At 34.0% G+C, this 18,365-nt stretch overlaps 1 protein-coding gene across 2 annotated transcripts in view; it reads left to right on the top strand.

The window, feature by feature from the left end:
- Positions 1 to 18,365, top strand: part of COL4A5 (collagen type IV alpha 5 chain) — a gene marked incomplete at both ends in the record, with an annotated part of 237,249 nt that overhangs the window by 165,567 nt on the left and 53,317 nt on the right. For both annotated transcript variants that reach the window (XM_080719284.1, XM_080719283.1), the window contains 7 exons: positions 310 to 478; positions 4,126 to 4,218; positions 4,311 to 4,415; positions 5,357 to 5,454; positions 7,097 to 7,247; positions 11,840 to 11,953; positions 17,912 to 18,079. In XM_080719284.1, coding sequence (XP_080575410.1) covers positions 310 to 478; positions 4,126 to 4,218; positions 4,311 to 4,415; positions 5,357 to 5,454; positions 7,097 to 7,247; positions 11,840 to 11,953; positions 17,912 to 18,079 — 898 coding nt within the window. The remainder of the gene's footprint in view (positions 1 to 309; positions 479 to 4,125; positions 4,219 to 4,310; positions 4,416 to 5,356; positions 5,455 to 7,096; positions 7,248 to 11,839; positions 11,954 to 17,911; positions 18,080 to 18,365) is intronic.

The raw sequence follows: 18,365 nt of genomic DNA, 5'->3' as shown, positions 1-18,365 counted from the left end.
CTGATTTGTAAGTTTCATGAAAGAAGATTTGTGTCTACAAATATTCTCTGCGATATCACTAGCAGCTGGGACATAGGAGAAGCTCCAAATTTTTGTTGAAAGAGTGCATGACAGAGTGAAGTGATCACACATAGTATCCCACAATAGTACATAATTATATAGCTTTTAAAAAGAACTATTTATGGTTGCATCATTTCCTTAGTTGTATTCACTAATACCAACATACATATATACACATATGTGTACATATATGCATATATATGTGTATGTGTATATGTGTGTTTCTGAATAAAACTTTTCCTTTTTCAGGGTGGAGTTGCTTTTAAGGGTGAAAGAGGTCCCCCAGGGAACCCCGGTTTACCAGGTCTCCCAGGGGAAATAGGGCCTATGGGCCCTATTGGTTTTGGCCCTCCAGGCCCAGTAGGTGAAAAAGGCACACAAGGTGTGGCAGGAATTCCAGGCCAGCCAGGGATACCAGGTAAGTTTCCTATGGTTGGTTGTTTTGTTTTAAATTTGGTGCTTAACAGCAGAAATGTATTATCTTTTGGACATGTTTAGTTTCTTTTCCTGAGAGATGTGTTTCACTGGCCATTTATATTTGGACTCCTAAGAGCTCCTTAGTAAGGAAACACTTTTCTTTTATGTGGGAGTCTCTTTAAATTTTTCTGTCTTTGTCATCATTTTTTTCTTAAGTACAAAATTCATCATGCAAAGTTTAACAAATAATTATAATAGAAACATACATGTAATGAACATACAAATTAAGAAGGTGGGGGGGAAGGGAAAATGGGGGCAGGGGGGAGAGGGCACCAAATATAGTGTAAATGTATACTATTTATGTTCAATAAAAAATTGTTATAATAAAAAAAAGAAATAGGGCATTTCCAGCATCCTAAGAAATCCCCCCCTCCTCTTCTTGTTTTTTCCTAACCATAATCCCCTTCTTTCTCTCCAAAAGTAAACACTGTTCCAACTTATGTATAATTTCATCCTATTTCTCTTCTTTTTTATCACTTACACATGTATTCCTAAACAAAATGCTTTAATATGGCTTCTTTTGAGCTTCATATTAGTGGAATCATAGGGTGTTTTGTGTTAACTTTGTGTTTAGCTATAGTATATTTTCATTATTGTATAGAAACCCATTGCATGTATATATGTGTGTGTGTGTGTGTGTGTGTGTGTGTGTATTATGCATGCTTACATCACAGTTCATTCTCTGATAATGGATATTCATTCTGCTGATAATGGAAAATTAATTATTTAAACATAAGGCTTAATCTAAAAAATGCTTCTATGTATTTATGTGTGTATATGTGTGTGTGTGTGTGTGTGTGTGTGTGTTTCCTAGTGCTTATTTCATTTGCTCAAACTTTTAGTTTGCAGGAGTTGGCAAAATACAGCCTATAGACCAAATCCAGCCCATCACCTGTTGCTATAAAAAAAAAGCTTCTATTGTTACAAACAAAATTATATTTTTAAATATCCATTCCCATGCACCATTGTTTGTGGTTGTTTTTCATAAGAACAGACTTGAGTAGTTACTACAAAGCCCATTTGGTCCTCAAAGCCGAAGGTACTATCCTGCCTTTTATAGCAAAAGCTTACCAATTCCTGGGAAGAAGTATATATTTATTTGTATTATTTATTTATTTTTTATTTTATGTGGAGCATATTAAAAATGGCATACATTCAGATTGTGCTTGGTGCCCTCTCCCCACCATGCTTCCCCTTCCCCCCTCCCAACAATGAGTATCCAGGTTAACCGTGCTGTAGTCGTACATGTACACACATTCAGACGTAGCTCCTCCATTAATAAACCTCAGCCTTCTTCTTCTCCTATCCTTCCATTCTAGCTTTGCTGAAGTTTCTTCTCCATTATCTGGAGTCCCTCTGGTATTCCTAATATTCACTAGTTTGGCATTTTAGAGAAAACATATGTCCCTTCCCTTTCTGTGCCTGGCTGATCTCACTTAATATAATGTTCTCCAGGTCTTTCCATATTCTTGCAAGTAACAAGATTTTCTTCTTTATAACTGAGTAGAATTCCACTGTGTGTATTTCCCATAAGTTTGCAATCTATTCATCTGTTGATTGACACCTAGGCTGGTTCCATATTTTGGCTACTATGAATTGTGCTGCTATGAACATGGGTATGCATATGTTACTGCAGTTGTCTGATTTCAATCCCTTTAGAACGATACCCAGGAGTGGTGTAGCTGGATCATATGGTGAATGCATTCCCAGTTTTCTAAGGAATCTCCACACTGATCTTCATAGCAGCTGAACTAGTTTGCATTCCTGTCAACAGTATAAAATAGTTCTTCTTTCCCCACATCCATGCCAGCATTTGTTATTATTTATTTCTTTATGCTTGCCACTCTGATTGAGATTAGATGGAATCTCAGCATAGTTTTGATTTGCATCTCCCTAATGGCTAATGATGTTGAACATCTTTTTATGTATCTTTTTACCATTTATATCTCTTCTTTTGTAAAGCATCTATTCAGTTCAGTTCCCCATTTCTTGATTGGGTTATTTGTTTTGCCAGTGTAGAGTCTTTTGAGCTCTACTTAACATTTTTGAGACAGGGAATAAGTATATATTCAATTTGACTAGATTGAAATAATTTCAAATAATATTCCAAGGAATTACATCAATTTATAATACCAAAAGAAATGTTGATTTTTCATCAGTTTCAATACTCACAGACATTCTACATAGTCAGGCTTTTACATTTTTCTCCAGTGTGTTGAGTGTAATATATCACAACAGGTTTAGTTTACATTCCTCTAATTACATTTAAAAAATGTGGTGCCTTATGCATATTGAACATTTTATTTTCTTTTTTTACTGATTTTTTTCTATTTAATATTTTTATTTATTTATAGTTTTTTGCATATTCTGTGTATTAGTTCTTTATCTCTTACTTTTATATCAAGGTATCTCTGTGCCTTGCAAGACATCTTCACCTACCATAGCTTACTATTTCTCTTCTCTCTCTGGATGGGAACTTTAATAAACAGAAATCAATTCAAATGTCGAATTTGTCAGTCTCTTCTCTCTTGGTCAGTATTGTCATGTTTAGGAAATTTTTTTTCTTTTCCTTGGACTGTTTCAAGCCCCTGTTTAATGAATTATTAGTTAAACTGTCTCCATGCAAAACATAAAAGTACCATTAGTTTAGCTGGGCATGGTGGTGAGAGTTTATAATCCCAGCATTTGGGAGGCTGACACCGGAGGATTGTGGTTTGTGGACAACCTCAGCTACTTAGGCCTTCCACAACTTAGTGAGACCCTGTTTCAAAATAAAGAATATGTCAGAGGTAGAATGCCCCTGGGTTCCATCCCCAGATCCACAAAAAAGTACCATTAGTTTAACAAAAAGAAGTATAGCCCTTGTTTGATAGGGTTCTCCAGAGAAATAGAAATAATATGATAAATGGATAGGTACACAAGAAGATATTTTTAGGGAGAATTGGCTCACATGACTATGAAGACTCAGAGATCCCATTTTAGGTTCTTTGCAAGCTGCAGAACCAGGGAAGTCTGTAGAATGGCTCAGTCTAAGCTGCTTATGCAAGTACCCGAGTCTGAATTTTATAGAAACTTGAGTTTTGATGTTCTAGGACAGGAGAAAATTTGTGTGCCAGTTCCAAAAGAAAGAAGAAATTTTTGTGTGTTCTGCCTTTTGTTATATTTTGGCCATCAGCTGTTGGATGATGCTGTCCCACGAATGTGAGGGCAAGTCTTCTTTACTCAACCACTGATTCAGATGCCAATTTCCTCTGGAATCACCCTCATAGATGTACCCAGAAATAGTGCTTTAGCAGCTATCTAGGTATCCCTGAACCCAGTCAAGTTGACATCTAAAATTATCGTCACATGTCTTCAATCATGGAAACTCTTAAAGCTGTCATCTAAATTTTCTCTTTGAAATTCTATTTTTCTGTTTGATATATTCCTAGAATAGGTAATGGGATTTTGTTTTCCTTATCAACTTTTGTTAACTTGCATTTTCAAAAGATTGTTGATGCTTCTCTTTTTTGTTTTTAATTAAAAGTTCTTTTTAGTCAAGTAAATACTTTGCATTTACATTCACCATTAATCCACTCTTGTTCTCAGGTCCTAAAGGTGATCCAGGTCAGACCATAACTCAGCCAGGACAACCTGGCCTGCCTGGTAACCCAGGAAGAGATGGAGAAGTTGGTCTTCCCGGTATGTGAGGAATTTATTTCAAAAATATCACCACCAATTTTTGGGTTCTTAATTATTACATTTCTCTCTCAATAACTGATGTTTCTTCATAGGTGACCCTGGACTCCCAGGACAACCAGGCTTGCCAGGAATACCTGGTAGCAAAGGTGAACCAGGTATCCCTGGAATTGGGTTTCCTGGACCACCTGGTCCCAAAGGTATGTTGGACTGGGTAGTGGGCACGGTAGTTAGATGATTAGTACAAACATTTTTCTTTGATTAGAAAAACAAAAATCAATTATGACTTTTTATGTACTACAAAAAATATAAATGGAAATTCACAGAATGTCTGCACAGTCATAAAAATATCTAAATTTTAGATGTGCAAAAATGTTTTATAAACTAAAATCCTCATAGCAATAATTATATTTGTGTTCAGCTTTGTATCCTCAGGGCATAGAATATGCCCTGGAACATAGTAAGCATTCAATAGATACTTGTTGAATAATTGGGTTGTATTAAACAGAAAACAACTTATTTCACTCACTTATCCAGTCTTTTATCCCAAGTACAATACTTGATTTATTGAATTAATTTAGGGCTTTTGCTTCAGTTCTGCTTTATTCCTCATAAAAATTATTCTTAAAATGACAAGAGTACACATTTGTTTGAGTATAGTTCTTAAAAATGTTCTTGCCCATTTGTACCAAATAATTTCAAAAGTGTCAGATTTGAATTTATATATGAATGTGTGTATAATATCTATACGGTTTTAGCTCATTTTCAGAAATATATGGTAGGAAGTTTATCATACTCTATCCAGATAAAAGCAGAAGATAAATTCTTCTAGGTTGTGTGTGATTTCTTCCTATGTGTAATTCTGTCTTACTAGGTAATCCGCCTTATTTCAGAAGAACATATCTTGGGCACACATTACTTCTATATGAAAATAAAAGGATCATAACGTGCTTGGGATAAAATACCAGATATCTGTAATGTTTGATCTTAAGTAGTCATACAGAATGTCACTGAGCTTTTATCCTCTTACTGTGTTCACTAAGTATGATTGGGTAAGGTAAGAATGTGTGTTTGAGAACATGGATATCTTTCTAAAAATATCCTCCCTTTGGAATTAAAAAATGAATTGTCATTATTACAGGTTTTCCAGGAATTCCAGGACCTCCAGGAGCACCTGGGGCACCTGGAAGGATTGGTCTAGAAGGCCCTCCTGGACCACCAGGCTCTCCAGGACCAAAGGTAAAAGACATTTAAATTTATTATTTTTCACCTTTCCATCTTCCCTTAGTCCTTTCTATTTTAACTTTTAGGTATTGTCCCAAGTCTTTACTAATTAGATAAAACTTAAATTATTATGTTTTCACTTAAAAACATTTAACCCCAGACCATCTTTGATAGTCTAAGATGTCATGTGTAGATTCAAAAAATAGTTTCTGATGATGTTTTAGAATAGCATTTGATTAGATGAGAGAATCAAATAATATTTCCCCTCTGCTTCTCAATAGAACCACTGTCCAATTTCATCACTGTCCATGCCTGTGTGATGGTTGGTTGAAATGGTCTTGAATATATTAAAACTTTCCCATACTTGTTCCCCCATTCCAATTATATCTCAGATCTATAATAAAAATCACTGCTTATTGACTTAGTAATAATAATCATCATCATAAAAAATTTTTATATATATTTTTTGTGGTAATGGGGGTAGAACCCAGGGGCTTTATACCTCCGGTTACACTCCCAGACCTATTTTATATTTTATTTGGAAACAGGGTCTAAGTTGCTGAGAGCCTCACTAAGTAGCTGAGGCTGGCCTCAAACCTGTGCAACCCAAGCTGGGATTATAAGTGTGTACCACCATGCCCGGCTGTATTTTTGTTATTTAACATTCTTTTTATTGTATCTCAAATAATTTCACACTCAATCTTTTTTTTTTTTTGGTGGTACTGGGATTCCTGGAAGCCCTTCTACCTCCGGGCTACACTCCCAGACCTATTTTTACATTTTTATTTGGAAACAGGGTCTCCTAAACCAGCACATGCGGCTGGCTTCGAACCTGCGTGATCCTCCTGTCTCTGCCTCCCAAGCGCAGGGATTACAAGCGTGCGCCACCACGCCCGGCTTGCACTTTACTCAATCTTCATCAAACTTCTGTGGTTGTAATTATCCTGATTGTTCCTGTATTTTCTCTGTGATTAGTTAATTTAAACTTCCTGAGCTTATTACTTATTAAAAAAAACAGCTGACCATGTCCTCAGTGTTCATGAAAAATACATCTCTTTGATGATGTATTTTTTTGATGATTTTTGATGATTGTTGGTTATTTTATTATAAACATTTTTCAAATAAACACAAAAGTAAAAATATACAATGAACTTTCATATGTCCATTATTCTGATAAAGAATTGAGAGTTTATCACATTTACTTCATCTATTTCTTTTTCTCTGCTTATGTATCTGAATAAATCTCATAATCATGCGGTTTCACGTATAAATGCTTCACCATTCATCTCTAAATAGATATTTTAAACAAAAACTACAATTATATTATTATACTTAGTCTAATTAAAATAATTATTTATATCATCTAATAGTCTTTAATCATATTTCCTCACTTTGGTAGGCTGTTATTTAATCTCATGCTCTCTGTTTCTTTCTAAAACTAGTCCAACTCATTTCATTTGTTTTATTAAATCCTATTTTCCATCCTCCCAGACATTCTCTCAAAACATACTATTTATTTTTCATTTAATTACCCTCTCCCTCTCTCCATGGGAAAGAATATTACCTTGTATTTTCTGCATTAAATTTTCTAAAGTAAACAATAAGTGTCAGAAAGTCACGGCAGTTATTGTTGTGTTTTGTCATATGCATGCTTAAGGGAGAGCCAGGATTTGGTTTACCTGGGCCACCTGGGCCACCTGGACTCCCAGGTTTCAAAGGAACACTTGGTCCAAAAGGTGATCGTGGTTTTCCAGGACCTCCAGGTCCTCCAGGACGCACTGGTTTGGATGGGCTACCTGGACCAAAAGGTATGAAGGCTATTGCTACTTCTCAATTTCATTTTAGCTTTTATAGAAATGTAATACTTTGGGAAAGTTTATGAGTGAAAAGCTGTAAAGTCCGTGCTGCTTCTTGGTTGGTACTACACTCTTGTTTTCATCTGCCATTGATTATTTAGTGTTTTATGTCATTGGACAGACAATAAAAAGACTGTGTGTGTGTATATATATATATATATATATATATATATATATATATATATATATATATGTAACATTAGAAGCATTCCACATCATTCCTATCCACTCTGTTCCTCTCCATCCCCATATGGACCACTTTTTAGTTTATTTATTCATCCAATATTCACCTATAAAGCATTAGCCAATATAATCAAATATTTTAAGGTATTACCTTTTGGTTTCTTGTGTTTTCCTTATTTCACTTATATTTATATCTTGGAGAAAACTCCATATGAGTATATTAAACCCTTTTTTAAAAATAGGCTAATAATGAGTTGCATGTCTACGCTATAGTTTATTCTACCAGTAGTTAATTATTAGAATGGATTTTTGCTAGTTTCGTCTTAGTACAAATAATGCCATGGTGAATAATCTTTAGTACACATTATTTCAGACATGTGTGGGTTTATAATAGTAGGGTGGAGTAATAAAAATGGAATTTGTGATAGCAAAATTATATATCAAAAATATCACAAAACAGTAGGCATGGTGGCACACGCTTATAATCCCAGCATTCGGTAGGTGGAGAGCTACTTAGGCCCTTTGCAACTCAGTGAGACCCTGTTTCAAAATAAAGAATAAAAAATAGGACTGGGGTTGTAGCTTCAAGGTAGAATGCCCCTAGGTTCCATCTCCACTAACGCCAAAAAAATCACAAAACAAAATATGCTTAATCATAATATAATAAATTTTAAACTATTACTAATCACTTGAAAATGAGAGAATTAACTGGGTTAGAAATCATGTATGTTGGGCCGGATGTGGTGGTGTACGTTTGTAATCCCCGCGCTTGGGAGGCAGAGGCAGGATTATCACACTGGTTCTAAGGCAGCCATGCTGGCTTAAGAGACCCTATTTCCAAATTTTAAAAAAGTATAAAATAGGTCTGGGAGTGTAGCCTGGAGGTAGAAGGGCTTCCAGGAACCCCAGTACCAGTACCACCACCACCACCAAAAAAAATCATATATGTTGATAGAAAGACAATGATATGAATTCCCAATACTTGGGAAGCTGAGAGACTTGAAGATCCCAGGTTCAAGGCCAGTCTCAGCAATTTAGCGAAACTGAAAAAAAAAAACAAACCTCCATGGATCACTTTGGGTAGAATGGCCATTATGATAGTATATATTCTACCTATCTATGAGCAAGGGAGTTTTTCCATCTTCTAAATTCTTCAATTTCTTTTGTTAGCAGTTTATAATTTTTATTTTAGAAATATTTTACCTTCTCGATTACATTTATTCTGCCATATGCTCTAGCTGTACTACCCTTGGGTATCTCTCCAAAGGGACTTGAATCAAAAAATCATAGTAATATATATATATATATATATATATATATATATATATACCCATCTTCATAGCAGCACAATTCACTATAGCCAAATTATGTAACCAACATAGGTGTCCATCAACAGATGAATGGATTATAAAATTATGGGATATCCATACAATGGAATTCTATTTAGCAGTCCAGAAGACCAAAATAATGTCATCCCCCCCCCAAAAAAAAAGAATGGACCCGATAAACATTATTCTAAGTGAGATAAGCCAGTCACAGAAAGTGAAATGTCATGTTTTCTCTCAAATGTGGTAGCTATGGAGTAATCAGGATACCAGAGGGACTTCAGATAATGGGAGAGAAACTCCAGTGGAGCCAGGGAGATGGTCTAGGGGAAGAGTGGAGAAAGAGGAATAACTAATGAAGGAATCACTTTTATGGACATTATGGACATATGTGTTTATAAATTGGAAAGCTCAATATTGTTAAGGTATCAATTCTTACCAAATTGGTCCATAGATTGAACAATTCTCAAGAAAAGCATCACAGCAGTTTTTTATTCTAATAGCTATACAGAAAAGAGAAGCAACTTAGACTAGCTGAAACAATTTTGAGAAAGAGCAATACTGGAGAATTCAAAGTACTTGATTTCAAGATGCAATCAATATGAGGTTATATTGTGGTGTGTGTGAAATACAGATACATAGATGAAGGGAATGTAATCTGGAGTCAAGAAATGTGTGTGTGTGTGTGTGTGTGTGTGTGTGTGTGTGTGTGTGTGTGTGTGTAACTGGGAATCAAACCCAGGGCCTTGTATGTACTCTGTCACTAAGTTACACTCCCAGGCCACTGTATTTGACTTTTGACAATCTTGCAAGGGCAATTTTAAAATAAAAAAGGTCTTTTTTAACAAATGCTTCTAAAACAATTGGACATTTATATGTAAATCAAACTATAAATAAATCAACTTTAATACTTAATGTCTTGCACAAAATTTAATTCAGAAATGATTATAGACTGAAACATAAAGCCTAATATGATAAAACTTCTAGAACAGAAGCAGGCAAGATATTTTTTTCTGTAAAGATCCAGATAGTAAATATTCTAGTCACTGTGAGCCACATATGGTTTCTGTCCCAAATTCTTTTTTTTATACTCCTCTTAAAATACAACTACTCTCAGTTCATGGGCATTGTAAAAACAAGTATATGGAACAAATTTAGCACATTGTCATTACTTTGTTGTCCCTTGTCTTAAATGAAGGCATAGGAAAAGACCTTTATGTTCATAGGTTAAGCAAAGAATAATCCGTAGAAGGAAAAACGTGGTAAGTTTAATTTTGTTAAATTTAAATATGCTTTTGTATCATATACTTGACAAGGAACTTGTAACCAGAATATATAAATAATTTTCAAGACACAATAAGTAAACAACCAGATTTTAAAAATACAGTTGGCGAAATGGGCAATTTTTAAAAGGTACTTTACCAAAGAAGACATACTAATGGAAAATAGGTACATGTAAAAATGCCAGACATAATTAAATATCTGCAAAATGCAACTTAAAACCACATTGTGAGCCGGGCATGGTGGCGCACGCTTGTAATCCCCATGCTTGGGAGGCTGAGACAGGAGGATTGCACAGGTTCGAAGCCAGCCTCAGCTACTTAGTGAGGCTCTCAGCAACTTAGTGAGACCCTGTTTCCAAATATATATATATATATAAAAGGTCTGGGAGTATAGCCCGGAGGTAGAAAGCCTCTGGGTTCCACCCCCAGTACCAGCCCCCCCCCAAAAAAACACATTGTAATATACAATTATTAGAATTGGCTTTAAAACAAGGAAAACAATACCAAATACTGCCACCAAGGATGCAGAATACCTGGATGTTTCATATTTTGCTAGTTAGAATACTAAATATTAGAGACATTTTTTAAAGTTTGGCAATTATTTAGATAAACATGGCCTTATCAACATGGCACAGCAAACTCACTTCTAGATTTTTACTAAAGAAAAAATGTGAAGCTTCACACCATTCTATAAGTAAGTGTATAACAGAGAATTGGATTAATACCATGTAGCATATTCATACAAAAGAATATTGTTTATACAACATAAATGAATTCCAAATGCATCATAATAAATGAAAGAAGCCATACTCAAGAGGCTACATACTGCATGGTTGCATATATGTGACACGCTGATAAAGGAAAAATTGTAAGACATAAAGTATATTACTAGATGCAGGGAAATTGGAATGTGAGACGGAATTGACCACAGCTGGGTATAGGACCTGTTTAGGGTTGCAGGAATTGTTTTATACCTTGATTGTAGTGGTGATTAAATAACTGCATGTTTGTTAAACTCATCAAAGTATACACTAAAAATGAATTTTAAATGACAATGACAGAAAATGAAAAAGGACAATGAGCATATTTTAGGCCACAAGCCTGAGTTAATAAAAGAAAAATGTTAGCCAGAAGTGGTGGCACATGCTTTTAATCCCAGTACTTGGGGGGCTAAGACAGGATAATCGTGATTCTGGGCCAGCTATTTACTGAGGCTTTCTGCAACTTAGTGAGAACTTGTTTCAAAATAAATGATAAAATAAGGCTGGGAGTATAGCTTGGAGGTAGAATGCCCCTGAGTTCAATTCTCAGTGACACAAAGAAAGAAAGGAAAGAAAGGAAAGAAAGGAAAGAAAGAAAGAAAGAAAGAAAGGATAGATAAAAGGAAGCTGTTGAGGGTTGTATACTTAGAAGAAAGGTAATTTGAAAATATATATTTAAGCTTATAAATAATTACCTGAAATTAATTATAAGAAGTAATGTATGATGTATAACCTCTTGTAATGTTTTATAAATTTCATTTAAGTACTGAAATTTTTGCTCAATTTATGTTAATTATAAGACTGCAACTATTGATGAATTCCCTTACATATGTTTTTGTTCCTGAATGAATGGCTGCTTTTTCAAGATCCTTACTTAATATGATGTGCATTTTCACAGTGGTATTAAGGTTCCTGAAGACTTAGTGTTTTAGTATCTAAACTATATTATTTATTTGTTCATCTCATATATGCCGTCTATTTATTTTTAAAAGGTGATGTGGGACCAAATGGGCAGCCTGGGCCAGTAGGACCTCCTGGGCTGCCAGGAATTGGTGTTCAGGGACCACCAGGACCACCAGGGATTCCTGGACCAATAGGACAGCCTGGTAAGATTGGGGTAAATGTGCATTTTGTAAGACTCATATAGGTTGGTTAGCTTATCAACAAAGTAAAACTTATATAAAAATGTTCCAGAAAACTAAGAGGTAATCTGTCCATCTATATAATTTTATAAAAATGGAAAAACATGGGCAATAGCATAAGATCTGTTTTAATCCCTGATATTTTCCTTTCCTGTTTATCTAAAATTTATCTATTTCCAATAATGCAGTTTAATGAATTACACTGTTGCCTTTGACATATAATTGTTGATCTGTACATAATTTGGAAGCATATGCCTCAAACTCATGGTGCTAATTATGTCAGACCTGTACAGTAGTATAGTAGACCTTTATCTGTGGTTCTTAACATTTTTAGCACATGAGAACTAAGTCTTGGATTCACAAAGAACATTCTATAAAAATATAGGTATTTTCTTTTCTTTTCTGTATTAAAAAATAAATGAGGTGAATGTTTTCATTTTTTGCCCTCAACAGCAATAATTTTGTAACTCAGCACTCAATTATTTTTATATTTATTGGATCATCAAAAAAATTGTCAACATGTAACCTAATTGTTTTGCCTTCATAGATATCAAGCCATATGGTTCTTCTATGTTTGTGTGAGAATATATTGAGATAATGGATTCCAAGTTATCTGGTGATATGAATTCTTATTGTATTAATATAAGCAGTTACATAGTAAGAGCCAAACTGCAGCCAGTATTATCTTACTGTAAAGAACTATAATTTATAAAATTAGAACAAATATGAAACATTTAATCAGTCCTTAATTCACATACATATATCAGAAGGCTTAAAAACATTGTTCAGGTTCAGATAACATAGAGATTTATTTTAAAAATAGGAATATATTTTGATTTTAAATGAAAATAGGTATTTTGTTAGTTATTAAGCTAAAAATCTAGAAACACTAGTTAACAGATAAAAGCCTGAAAATGCTGTTTTTAATATGTTCTATTTGAAATAATTGACTTTAAGGCATAATATACATATTTTATGGTCCCTGGCATATCATTACTAATTTTATAAGAAGAAAACTTAGGGTGATGCTTTGAATCAGGTTATTATAAAATAGTTGCTTCATCACTCGTGGAAAGTGAAACATTCTGCATAACTAGTATAACAGAGTATCTTGAGAAAAACCTATTTTTAGGTTTCGACATTACTGGCTTGACCTGCTGTTTTACAAAGATAGAAAAAAGTGAATTTATCACTTCTGTTGTGTTTTATTATTTATTTGAGTTCCTACAGGTACATGAAATTATGGAAGTAATTTGAATGCTTAAATCACAGCTAAATGAAAATATAGAGGCCATCATTAATACCAATGTAAACAAAATACAAATTCATTTATATATGCTTTATGCTTTTTAAAATTTTATATAATATCCTACAGTGTCTCATTCATCTAATATTCATTCTCTTTCTTCCTCTTTCTCTCTCTCTTTCTCCTGAGACATGTATAGATACATTGATTTATAAAGTCTGGTCCATAATCCAACTTCATCTCTTTGTTGCATAAATATATGCTTTGCCATAGAATTCAAGATCTAAACTAACAGGGTTTAGTAAACAAATGAAGTTCGCAGCAATTAGTATGAAAATGTGCTTGAATGTACTCTTAATTTAGAAATACTCAAATTCCAAATATTTTACAATGGATGGACCACATTTCACCTTTGATACTGGGCACATATACTCATTTTTAGGTAACTTAAATTTATATCATCAAAGAAAAAGAGTATCTAAACCTACTTCAAAAATATTATAATTTCTGTTCATGTATCTCAGTAATAAAGTACTAGCAAGACTTTTAATATCTTGGTAAGCCTGAGTTATACTGTATGGGTGAAGTAGTAACTATTACATTTTCATAAGAATCTTATTAATATGCATGTTTCATTTTAAAATAGAAAATTAATGCAAACTATTCTGTATTGTTATCTCTCCAATGTAAACTGTTTGAATTATGCTTTTTGGATTTTTTACTTCAGTTTTCTATTACTAATTACTTAATATTCTATTCTTTTACTTTCTCTTTTTTAAGGAAGGGTAAGCAGTTTAACACGTTTATAAATTGAGGTCTATTTGAATATGAAATCCTCATTTGACAGAGGAAAATTAAGAAAAAATTACCAAGGGTCTAAAAGTGAAATGTTTTTCATCCCATAACCTACTAACTCAGGCAAATTTGGAGTTTGTTGATTCTTGGTGTTTATTTTACCCATTATCTAAAAGGTTAGTGCTTTAGTGATCTTTTTTAGAAATCAGTTATATATGATTTATTCCATGTTCATAGTTCTTAGTCTAACCTGGGCCAAATGTGTTGTGTTTGCTTAGTATTAGAGGAAAATATGAGGCTGAGTCATCTAAAAAGAAAATAAAATCACAACTACTATGAATCAAAATAAACAAATGAAAATAATAAAATCCCATAAAATAATCATGTCATTTTTATACATTAAGGAAAATACATAATTGTTTTCTATATAGCTTTCTAACTTTCTGAACGGCTATGAAATCCTTTAGCAAAGTGAAGTTGTGTGTGTGTGTGTGTGTGTGTGTGTGTCACAAATAGCACTTTTTGAAATGTTCCCTTTTTTATTAACAATTTTATTTGACTACTAATGAATTTAGAGCATCTCTATACTCCTATATAGCCTCTGTAGACATATTTGTGAAATTCCTCCTATTGTATGAGTATACTCAGCAGAACTTGAATATTACCAATATGCGTATTCCTGACAGTATTCATAGAAAAGATCTGTGCATCTTTGATGTATAGTAAAAAAAAAGTATTGTCTTTTACTACTAATAACAATGATCAAATAAAACTTTGCCCATTACATGTAATTTGTTAATTCATAGTCATCAGCTAATGATTATTTATTTGTTTCTACCTAACCTGTTATAGTATAAAGTAAAATTATTTTAACTTCTAACTCTTTGGAACTTCAGTTCTAAATGATTATTAAAAGAATTTTAAATGTTGGAGATGAGGCCGGGCGTGGTGGCGCATGCTTTTAATCCCCGCGCTTGGGAGGCTGAGACAGGAAGATCGCACGGGTTCGAAGCCAGCCTCGGCTACTTAGTGAGGCTCTCAGCAACTTAGTGAGACCCTGTTTCCAAATAAAATATAAAATAGGTCTGGGAGTATAGCCCGGAGGTAGAAAGCCTCTGGGTTCCACCCCCAGTACCACAAATAAATAAATAAATAAAATAAATACATACATACATAAATACATAAATAAATGTTGGAGATGAACATGTGTGTAATTCCTACCATCAACAAGTATTACTTTTGTAAATGTAAATATTTTATTGTTTCTTCATTAGCAATACATTTCATTTCTAGAGTGCTATATATAGACCTGAGAAGATGCTTAAAATAATTCCTTTTCTTTTTCTTATTATAGTATGTGATGGTAGTGAATTGATGGCTAATAACTTCTATTTGTAGAATTCTCTGTTCTAATCTTTTCATGCATAGTTTTGTCTCCTAATGAATCTTTTTGTAACTTACCTCTGCTTGGGTGGCTCAGCTTGTTGCTGAACTGTAATTCCCTGCCTCTTGAACTTCAGGTTTACCAGGTATTGTAGTTATTTCTCAAAAGCTGTATCTTACAGTTTTTTGGGTTTTCTGTTTTTTGTTTTGGGTTTTTTTGTGGTACTGGGAGTGGAACCCAGGGGCTTTTCTACCCCCGGGCTATACTCCCAGACCTATTTTATACTTTACTTGGAAACAGGGTCTCGCTAAGTTACTGAGAGCATCACTAAGTAGCCGAGGCTGGCTTCGAAACTGTGCAATCCTCCTGTCTCAGCCTCCCAAGCGCGGGGATTACAAGCGTGTGCCACCAAGCCCAGCTTATTTTATAGTTTTAAACATGAAAAAATAAATGAACTTTTTCCAGATTTAAATCTTTGGTTTATTTTCATTATTTCATAGACCTGTTCTCTTGAAACATATTTCAAAAGGCAAATTATATGTACTGAAAACTCAGGTATAACAATTGGTAGTAAGCCATACTGAACTATTATATGTGTTTCTTGTTATGTATCCCATCATACTCCACAAATATCACAATATAAAATCTTTCCCGCTCGTTATAGTATTTTACTATGAAATGTCAGTGTTGAAATCATCACCAAAGTGCCCACTTAACTGGAAATCTTTAATCTTCCAAAAGAACTTTATAATGGTAAAGTCATGCTAGAATAACATATCAAGCAGGTTTTGAAGTGCCAGCACGTTGTTACCTTATAAAAATAATTGCCTATCAATCCCCAACAATAAAATTAAAATATATTGGAATGATCATTTGGCTCCTCCCCCATCTTCCAATCAGTTATGGCATTTTCCCCATTGAGCAAGGAAGTAAAAACAGCATTAAGTGCTGGGCGTGGTGGTGCGCTCTTATAATCCCAGCATTTGGGAGATGGAGACTGGAGGATCATGGTTCATGGACAGCCTCAGCTACTTAGTGAGGCCCTTCGCAACTCAGTGAAACCCTGTTTTTTGAACAACTAAAAAGGCTAAAAACATAGGGCTGGAGTTGTAGCTCAGAGGTACAATGTCCCTGGGTTCCATTGCCAGTACCACACACACACACACACACACACACAAAAATTAAGTGACTCAAGTCACAGGCATGATAGGTACTGGATTGTGAACATGCACAGTGTTTTCAATTCAATATCTTTCCCATAAACATATTCTTTATTTAAACTACCTTGTTTTTGGAGCAGTGCAGTCTTACAGAAACTTACTAGAGTTAAATATTTTTGCAATGCCATTTTTTTCTGTAAAATCCCATTTGGAATAATGAGGGAAAAAAAAGTTCACAAAACTAGCAGTAATATATTATTGAGATAACATGTAAAACAAAGTCCAAATTAAATCAACAGAACCCACAAAATTAATTCAGTTATTTATCCTTTTTAGGCACCATAGAAATGTATGCTAATAATTCCTAATATGTAAGAGCAGTCCAAATTCAAGTGTGGTCAATGGGGCCAATGTTGAATCACAAACTCTTATCATTCTACAATGAGATAAGGACAAAGAGTAAGAGTAAGCCTTTGACTACAAATATATAAAAACTGATAAAATATTTGGAGCATTGGAGGCACTTGATAAAGGCAGAAAAGGGAGTCAGCTCATAGTGGAAAGTGAAATGTCTAGTAAGAAAAAGTTGAAATATGTCATTTGCCAAAAAAGGATGTCATGACCTTACTTGTAATTTTAGATACATACATACATCAAAGGCTATTTTCATACCACTGTGCAGAGCTGAACAACTGTGACAGAACCAATGGTTTACAGAGCATAAGTTATTTATTATCTATGTCATTACAGAAAGTGTTTGCTGACCTTTGAACTCAATATCAAATGTTGTATCCAGCTAGTAATTACATATATATGTGGAAATTAACATCAATATATAAGAATATCAGTTAATATCACTGTAGTTATTAACATAGAGTAGTACACACATTATAACTCTAATTTAGAGATAGGATGTATAATAAAAAAGTTTTAATCATGAGAAAAGAGTAAGCCTTTAGAAACATAGCAGTTTCAGCCTGTAATAATGCTTATTGAATATAATAAAAAGTAGATTTTTCTGTGCCTTTTATTTTTAATTAATATTTTAATAACTTTAATTATATTTTATAAATAAAGTATAAGTCCATGATAATCTAAGGATAAAAAATAGTCTTTCGAAGTAATTTGAGAAGCACTTTCTTAGGAACATATGGTTGAAGATCTCAAGGCTAGACTTTTAGTCATTTTATGTGTATGATGTTAAAAGCATCTCTAATGTACACTTAGGTTTGTTATACTTAGGATTTTATTGCCTTTTTGCTAGAAAAATAACTCAATATGACTTTGAAAGAATCTTTTTAATAATTACCTGCTAACATTGATATTATATTAACTAGGCTTACATGGAATACCAGGAGCGAAGGGCGATCCAGGACCTCCTGGGTTTGATGTTCCAGGACCCCCTGGTGAGAGAGGCAGCCCAGGGTTCCCTGGAGCACCTGGTCCTGCGGGTCCACCAGGATCACCAGGCCTCCCAGGAAAAGCGGGAGTCTCTGGATTTCCAGGTAATTTATGTTTTCTTTGAATCTGGATTCAGAAAATTAATACTATGACTCTGTTAGACTCCTACTATTTTTATGTTGAACTTTTCTAGATTAACACTATCCATTAAGGAAGACTAGTAAATGTCTTTGATTGCAGGAATCTCAGTTTACTGTCTACTACTTTTTCCTCCTGTGAGAGTTCCAATTAAATATTATTATATATGAGCTAGAGTGATTTGGGCCAAAGGATCTATTTCTAAAATGGCGTTTCTCTGATACTTGGGTGCTCCTTGGTTCATGGCCTCTC

This window comes from Muscardinus avellanarius (assembly GCF_963383645.1).
Source record: "Muscardinus avellanarius genome assembly, chromosome: X".
Classification (NCBI taxonomy): Eukaryota; Metazoa; Chordata; class Mammalia; order Rodentia; family Gliridae; genus Muscardinus; species Muscardinus avellanarius.
This window is presented reverse-complemented; position numbering and strand designations above follow the sequence as displayed.